Source organism: Stylophora pistillata, chromosome 1 (assembly GCF_964205215.1).
Source record: "Stylophora pistillata chromosome 1, jaStyPist1.2, whole genome shotgun sequence".
NCBI classification, from domain to species: Eukaryota; Metazoa; Cnidaria; class Anthozoa; order Scleractinia; family Pocilloporidae; genus Stylophora; species Stylophora pistillata.
In genome coordinates this window covers 12,282,465-12,291,057 of record NC_142519.1, presented here as the reverse complement: position 1 = coordinate 12,291,057, position 8,593 = coordinate 12,282,465, and the positions used below count along the sequence as shown (strand labels likewise).

The following is an 8,593-nucleotide window of genomic DNA, read 5'->3' as shown; positions in this document are numbered from 1 at the left end:
AAGTATGTACTAATCGTTTTAATCAATCCATATACATATATTAGTGGGTAGCTTTAGTTATCAGTGATAGGTGTTCCCTATCAACAGGGGTGTTCTTTCTTCTTTTCAAGATACCATTAGAATAGTAAAGATTATTTTCCTGAGGTAAGTCCCTCGCTGAACCAATTTGAAAGCTCATTTAATACATACATGTATTTTCGCCATTTGTTTTTTTTTTTTTTTCGCATTCGGGCTGCGGGCAGAACGAAAGGGACCGTCAAACGCTGCAGAAGAAGAACTGGAACTCCCTCGCTTTCGATTCAAAGATGGATACCCATTCCAGAACCAGAAAACCCTCTGTCAGCTCATAGAAAAAGTGGCCTAAGTGCACCACTGAAGTGAAAGACTGGAGACTATTCAGAAACCATCTTTGAGGTGCCTGAAAAATAAGTAATATATCTCCACTCCTTTACCAAGTTTAGGTTAAGCATGGAAACTTCCTTAGTAAATCAGATTTCCTGTTCTTGCCACCATTATCAATCATTATCGCTGGAATGGAACAGCCAACAAAGAATAGGTTTTCATACTTTTAACTGTTTTACTTTGAACTTTATTGTTCAGAAACCAATTACATATTAAATTGTTTCATCCTATCGCAATTGTACCAAAGGAACAAGGAAAGAAGGAAGAAACATGAAGAACTATTAGTAAAGTCACGCCCAAGGAAATGAAAAAGGAGTAAAGTTCCTTTATAGTTTAAATGTTTTTAGGAGTAAGAGAAAAAAAGCGGACTCAGTTGAGCTGCAGTAATGCCTAAAAATATCAAACCAAGCACTTCAAATGAACGATTATAGCTTACAATCCAGAGAATGAACGAAGTAACAGACCGTGCCCGGACACTATATAGCTATTTGCGATAAACAGCCGCTATGCGGAAGAGACACTTCCTGGCCAACACGATTAGACAGAAAAAAAAATTCAATCAAATGATTGAGCTCAAGACTCTGAGATAAAATATCAAATGAAGAAATATCAGTTACTCCCTGAACCAATTTGAAAGCTCGGTAATCAAGAAATAAGCGTACTTGTATTTTCGCCATATGTATTTTTTTCCTATTATGGCAGAACGAAGGGGACTGTCACACTTTACAGAAGAAGGACTGGAAGCATCCCCGCTTTCAAAGATGAATACCCATTCAAGAAACAAGAAACCTTGTGTCAATTTGTAGACAAACTGGCTCAAGTGCGCCATTAAGGCTCAAAATTGGAGAACATCCGGAACCATCTTTGAGGTTCCTGAAATGTAAGTAATATATCTCCACCCTTTGCCAAGATTAAGGAAAGCTTGTACACCGTCAATGATTAATCAGATTTCCTGTACTTGCCATCATCAATCATTATCGCTGGAATGGAGCAACTAACAAAAAAGACATTAAAGGTAATTCACCTGTTTCGTCACAAACTGATAAATAAATGGCGAGAGGAAAATGATATTTCTGTTTATTCTCTGTTTTGTTTCCGATGAAATATTTGAATCCTTATTCCTAAAGCCTTATTCACCCTGAAATTTTTGACCCAGCTAGAGTAAAACTGTAGCTGTTTGAGGGGTTAACAATAGGTGCTTTAGATTTTTTAGTTGTCTGAGTTACGCGGGAAATAAACCAAGCCAACGAAATCCAGAAGAACTAATAAAAAAAAGAAAGATAGATAAAGAGAAAACCGGAGACTCATTCGAAAGGAAATGAGAGTATTATCGTTGATATTAACAATCGTCCAAAAGAGTCAACGTACGTAATGTTAATGGCATACCTCTGAATGAGTGCAGCGACTCAATTCTAAAGTAAGTAATCTTTATGCAGCTATTATAATTCTCTGTAGGTTGTTAATTTTTGATGTCTAAATCTGGTAAGTGATATAAGTGTCAATATCACTACTGATGTTACAATCATTATCATCATTTTTATTGGTGCCGTTGTTGTTGTTGTTGTTGTTGTTGTTGTTTAAGTTCTTGTTCTTTACATTGCTTCGAATTTGTTTTTAAAGAGTGTGATCTCAACTGGATTCGTGCAGTTGCCATATACAATGTCAAATTATATGTTCGCATGCTGGCACACTTTTACCAAATGAACAAGGAAGGAAGGAAGAAGCATGAAGAACTATTAGTAAGACCAATGCCTGAGGCACTATAAGAGGACTGAAGTTCCTCTAATAGTTTCAATATTTTGGCAGTTAGGAAAAAAGAGCGCACTCGGTTGAGCTGCAGTAACGCCCAAAAATATCACACCAACCGCTTTCAATGAACGATTCTAATCCGGCTTTATCCAGAGGATGAACAGACTTTGCCCAAAGAACCATTCAATAAAATCAGGAATTAAAAGAAAAACACAAAACCAAGAAGAACCAGAAAGATTAATCTCGCCCTCCAAAAGATAAAATGACTTTTTTATCCGCAACTTTTATATTACTACTTGGCAGAGGATAACTTTAGAACTCATAACTTTACCTTTTTGTTCCTTTCTGTAATTCAAAGTATATAATTCTTACTTTTACATTTTCAAAATTTAGTTATGTTTTATTTTTTAATGTCATATTCCATTGTGTTGTGTTTACTTTTTATTAAAGCGACATACATGCACCCTATGATCCGCACGTTTCAGTGCCGCAGGTCACGCAGTAGCAACGTTTCCAGCGTCTGTATCGTTATCCTTCCCGCTGACCTCTGTAATGCGCCTGAACGTGCTCTAGTTACCCTAGTGTCCTCCAATTTGTTAATTAGGGACTTTAAGTAAACCACTACGGTGACGGCAACGAGGCGGCAAAACGATAGATCTAATGGGCAGAGAAATAGCTCAGCACGTGCGTTTTAGAACTTTGTACCGTCTTAGCCGTCCTTTGCAAAACAACGACATAATATCACCAAAATGTGCGTCGTCTGCGAATGGAGACCGGGAAGGCAAATTATTTTTATCTCCATTTTGAATTCAACGCTGCTTATGTAGGTTGTGCTAAAGTTGAGGTATGGCGTCGTAAGAGACGGTAAACACATGCAGCCAATTTCGAAATTCAAATAGGAAGTAGAAATTGATTAAAAAATCGACGTCTTCTTTAGCGTTGCCGTCTTGACTGCTTAAGGTCTCCCATGTGACGTAATGGCCGCCCGTTTGCTGTGTTATAGATTTTTTGAGTAAAGTTTAAATAAAATTTAAGACGTGGTCTCTTTAAAGAAATCCAAGGGGCAGCGTCTTTCCATCTACCACTAGCTTTCGCCTTTCAGCGCGTAGCTTATGACCCGTAACGCTACAAGCACACCTTGGCCAATGACGGCTCTCATTCCACCAGCCTTAAGTTGCAAAGTAAAATACTTTTTTCAGAATTAACCGAGAGAACACCAACGTCGAAACTTAGATTTGACTAAGGCCCTGTTTACAAGGCAGGGTTAGGGTAACCCTAGGAGGGTTACCCTAACGCTCCCACATTTCTTCTTTTTTTCATCAACGTGTTTACAAGGCAGCTAGGGTTACCCTAGCACTAGGGTAACCCTACCTGAGCGCTAGGGTAACCCTAGCTGCCTTGTAAACGCTCTGCTGGGGATAACTCGCTTACCCGGGACAACTTTTTACTTGTCTCCAGGCCCTTTGAACATTGACAACAAACGGTCATCATGGCAGACCGCTTACACCGTGGGGCTGGCCGCGGGGCTAAATGGAGATATACTTTGCCAGAAACCGAAAAATATTTCGACTGCAAGGTCGGCGAGTCCTCTCGTATTTCGTTCTTCCACACCCAAGCATGATGATGAGTCAAATCAAACATCCGGACTGGACAAAAGTAATGACTTGCAATCTAGCGGGATAGGGAAGAAGCGAAAGCTATCAAATGATTCAGATTTTATCCGGAAAAAGGGCAAAGAGAAGAAAAAGACAAAGTGGGTATAGTCCGTTGACAAGGAAGAAGAAATGCTCAAGTTTGTGCGAGAGTACAAATCGACCTGTGACTTTCAAGGTGTCGACTTTGAAGCAGATCTCCAGTCACTGTACACCGAAGTGAGACGATGTATGGCGAGTTTGTATCCTGATGACTTTGGAACGCCAAGCCTTACCGAAACGGAAACAAGCATTAAGGATATGGACAAAGAGGAACACGAAAGTTTCAAATCTCAAAACGATGAGGAAAAGCTGGCAATCAAGAAAGGATATGATAGAGTCAAAGAAAAGATAAAGAACATTCGTCAAGATTACCGGAATGTGGTGAACAAGGGAAGTCGTAGTGGCAGCGGGAAACTTGTTAAGGAAAATTTCGATCTCCTAAATGAAATTTGGGGAGGCTCTCCTGCGACAAGCACAATCCCATTTGGTATTGACGGTGACATGATGGAAGAATCAGTTCAGAAAATGACAATGACAGTGAAGTTCAAGGTATGTGATAGTTGAGTTAATTTGTAATCTCCTCAATTAGTGCAGCAGTGTTAATGAATTGACACTTAAATAATAATAATAATCAAACAACAACAAACATATGAAACATATGTATGAACTGCGGTTATGAAACGTATATGTGCACGATCCTTCGCAGTAAAGCACTATTTGAGCAATAGTGAAAATCAGACCTGAAAAAAAATTTTAGGCCTGTACGGGATTCGAACCACTGACCTCTGCGATACTAGTGCAGCGCTCTACCAATTGAGCTAACAAGCCAACTGGGAGCAGGCCGTCAAATTAATTCGACATAAACCCGTAGATGATAAATCAAACAACAACAAACATATCAAACATATGTATGAACTGCGGTTATGAAACGTATATGTGCACGATCCTTCGCAGTAAAGCACTATTTGAGCAATAGTGAAAATCAGACCTTTTTTAGGTCTGATTTTAACTATTGCTCAAATAGTGCTTTACTGCGAAGGATCGTGCACATATACGTTAATAATAATAATACTAATAATAGTAATTATTATTATTGTTATCAATCAGTTCATTTTTTATTTATGATAACAAAAGAAAGGAAATCAAATTCATGGTAGAGCTTTAAGTTTCAATTGAAGGTAACGGTTTATGCACTAGTGTGTATTACAAACCTACAGACTCGCATAATTACTTGTTATATTCGTCTTCGCATTCATCTCACGTTAAGAATTCCATTCCTTTTTCTCAGTTTCTAAGACTTCGTCGTTTATGTAGTGATGACTCTGATTTCCACCACAAATCAGAGTCAATGTGTCAGTTCTTCGATAAACGTGGTTACCCTGTTTCCGTCGTTCAAGCGGGTTACCACAGTGCTCAACTTATTGATCGACATTCAGCACTACAAACGTCGCATAAGGAAGATTCCGACCGCATTCCATTCACTCTCACGTTTACCCTCACAACCACTCAGTTAAATCCATCATTCTTAAAAACTTTAAATTACTTCAAAACGATCCAGAGACAAGCACTATCTTTGCGCAGCCTCCGCTCATTTCATTCAAATGCGACAAAAACATAGGCAATTTTTTGGTCTGAAGTTCTTTTCAGACTAATGACCAACCCGGCACTTTTAAATGCGCTCGTGCACGATGCAAAACGTGTCCTTTTATTCACAACACTGATAAAATATCGGGACCTAAACGATCCATTAAGATCACCGATCACTTCACGTGTACCTCCGCCAATGTAATCTATTGCATAACTTGCACTTATTGCAAAAAGATGTACATCGGCGAAACAGGCAGAAGACTAGGTGACCGATTCCGAGAACACCTTCGAGACGTGGAAAGGAATGACAAGGACACATCGAAACCAGTCGCTAGACATTTTAATTAACCTAATCATTCTAAGCAACATATGGCAATCTGCGGTCTTTCCTTGCACTTAGGTGGCACGGAAAGCCGTAAAAATCTTGAACAAAAGCTCATCTTTCGAACCGGCAGTCTAAATCCCACAGGGATCAACGAACGCTTTTCATTCCACTAATTTATTCATGTTTGTCTCGTTGCCATGCTCCCACCAATAACGTAGCTCCATTTTCTGCCTTTAAAAGCAGACACAACCCACAATTCCTCTATTCGCTCCGACGAAGGGCTAACGCTCGAAACGTCAGCTTTTGTAATCATTACGGTGGCCAATTTACCATTTCAACTTTGTTGATATATCCAAATTATTTCGTTACTCCCACCGACGCAGCCCCAAACAGTTTCTTTCGAAACTATCAGCCTTTATTCATGGTAGAGCAGATTGCTTATAATAATATCAACCCCTGTATACTATGAATGGTATAGCATGTACTGCTGGCAGTTGACATTGGTAACTACCAGCAGGTAAATTGATAATAAGTTGTTGAAGGGGTTATGGTAATATCTTATTTATAATGTTGCAAATATAAATAGAAACAATTTCAATTTAGTGATTGAAGTAATATATTGAAGTGCTTTTACAAAATCCAGTTCAGTATCCATTGGCAAAGGAAAGAAAAAAAATAAAAAATTTTAGTCTTATGGTAGCTAATATCCTACAATAATATCTGTTCCACAGGTTTGTACAATCATTATACAATAACAAATTAAAAAGAAAATAACTCATCATATTGTTACATTCTGTAATCGATAGAATTAATTCATATATTTACAATGTTTTGGTTTTTGTAACTCTTAGGCATTTTAGAGTCTTCACATTCCCCATCCCCATCTCTTTTTGGTGATGACGATGGTGACGATGAGACAGATAACCTATCAAGTGTCAGTCAAAAAAGTGTGGAAGAAAGTAGGTGCTCAGAGGATAATAAAGCTAATGCAAAGGGAAAAAAATAGCTCAACTGGTTGACAACAAACGAAAACATATGGTAAGAAACTTGTCTCAAGCACAACGAGATAAAATCCTAATGAGCACTGCTAAAGATGAGGTAGCCATAAAAAGAATCTTCTGGATGCCTTTGCTCAGTCGAATAAGGCCTTTGAAGCCTCAAGGACAGAGATTACTGACTGCCTAACTTCGCTTGGTAGTGGTATTGCATCTGCTATGCACTTGGTTGCAATGGCTTTGTCAGGTCAACCTCAATCGTTTCCCCTTAACCATGGACAATACATGGGGACACCCACACCTTGTGTGTTTGGCTCTGGTGTTAGTAACAACTACGGTGGCTCTCAGCCTTCTACTGATCACCTGTACCGTGGAGATGGAATCCATTCTCGTCAGTTTTCATATGAAGTGGGGTCATTTGAGCCGGACAGCCATTACAGTTCAGTAAGTCAGAGGGCCTCCTCTGTTACATCTTCTCATAATGAGAATGCAGGGTCAGATTCTCACAGGGACTATTATGAATTGTGATTCTTATCAAACATTTATTCATTTTGCGTTCCCTAGCCGTGGAAAGTGTTAAGTTGTGATATTGATGTTATTATCAAGTTGAGGATTTAGTCTAACTTGTTTTTTTTTTTTTTTTTTCATTTTAAAAGTTTATTACCAGGCTGTTTGTCTTCTTGTTTAAACACAATTTTTTTTAACACTTTTTTTGTTTCAAACAAAGAGGTACAATTCAAAAATCCGACACACATGTACAGTTTATGTTAAGTAAATTGTGGCACAACCATTCAAATTATGGACTCTATAGTGTCTCTTTACCAGCTTTCTGCACACCACATATATTTTTTTCAACACAACTTTTTAGTACAGACAATACTATATTATTGTCTTTCTGTTTATAAATTGTCTTTGTTTTTTCGATAACATCTATTATGAGAGGCTAATTTGTATTACAAATAAGAAAAAGAAGAAAAGAACCTTTGTCATTGATGGTGGTATTGCTACACAACACTTTTGTGCTGAATACTTAGTTAAGTTACTGCAGTTCAATGCAATATTCACAACATTTTCCCTTAATTCTAGGTAAGCAAATAATTTGCTGTATTGATCATTCCTTTCAGGGTGCAACATAAGTCAGTGAGGAATGTGCTCTTTGTACATCAAATTAATAATATTTCGAATATGTGCACCTTCTGCAGTGTTGAATGCATACAAACGGTCTGGCTCAGTGTCTGGTTGCACTGACCTATCGTGAGCAATCTGCCTGGCAACATCATCATCTTCCACTTGCATGCCATGTTTTTCACAAACATTATGCAACACAAAACAGGCATATATAACAATGGGCACAAATGAGAGTCCCAAGTTGACACGTTTATTTAAGATTTGCCACCTAGCTTTAAGCCTTCCGAAGGCACATTCAATAGGATTTCTGCCACTTCTTAGCATATTGTCAAGAATGACTTCTTCATTTGATCTTGGATTTGGGTACTCCTTCATACAATAGGGCAGAAGGGGATACGCTGGATCTCCGAGTAACAACACTGGCACTTTGTCATAGCCCGGCAAAATTTACTTATACAACATAGGAAGTTCACCTTTGCTGAGCATTCTGTTGATTCTTGAGTTGGAAAACACTCGACCATCATGGACAGAACCTGGCCACCTTACATCAACATCTAAGAATGTTCTCTTATAATCGCAAACCGCTTGTACATTCAAAGTATGCTTCATTTTGTAACTGAAGTAATCATGCGGATTCTCCCTAGGTGATAGAATAGGAATATGTGTTCCATCCACACATCCAAACGCTTGCGGAAAACCAAATTTGTTCTCCA

At 38.4% G+C, this 8,593-nt stretch overlaps 1 protein-coding gene across 1 annotated transcript; it reads left to right on the top strand.

Moving 5' to 3' along the window:
- The first annotated feature begins 3,573 nt into the window (after nucleotides 1–3,573).
- LOC148741266 (uncharacterized) lies at nucleotides 3,574–7,063 on the top strand. Its single transcript, XM_088746671.1, has 2 exons — nucleotides 3,574–4,394; nucleotides 6,609–7,063. The coding sequence occupies exons 1-2, from the start codon at nucleotides 3,936–3,938 to the stop codon at nucleotides 6,615–6,617; spliced, it is 468 nt and encodes a 155-aa protein (XP_088602797.1). The 5' UTR covers nucleotides 3,574–3,935; the 3' UTR covers nucleotides 6,618–7,063.
- The last annotated feature ends 1,530 nt before the right edge of the window (nucleotides 7,064–8,593 follow it).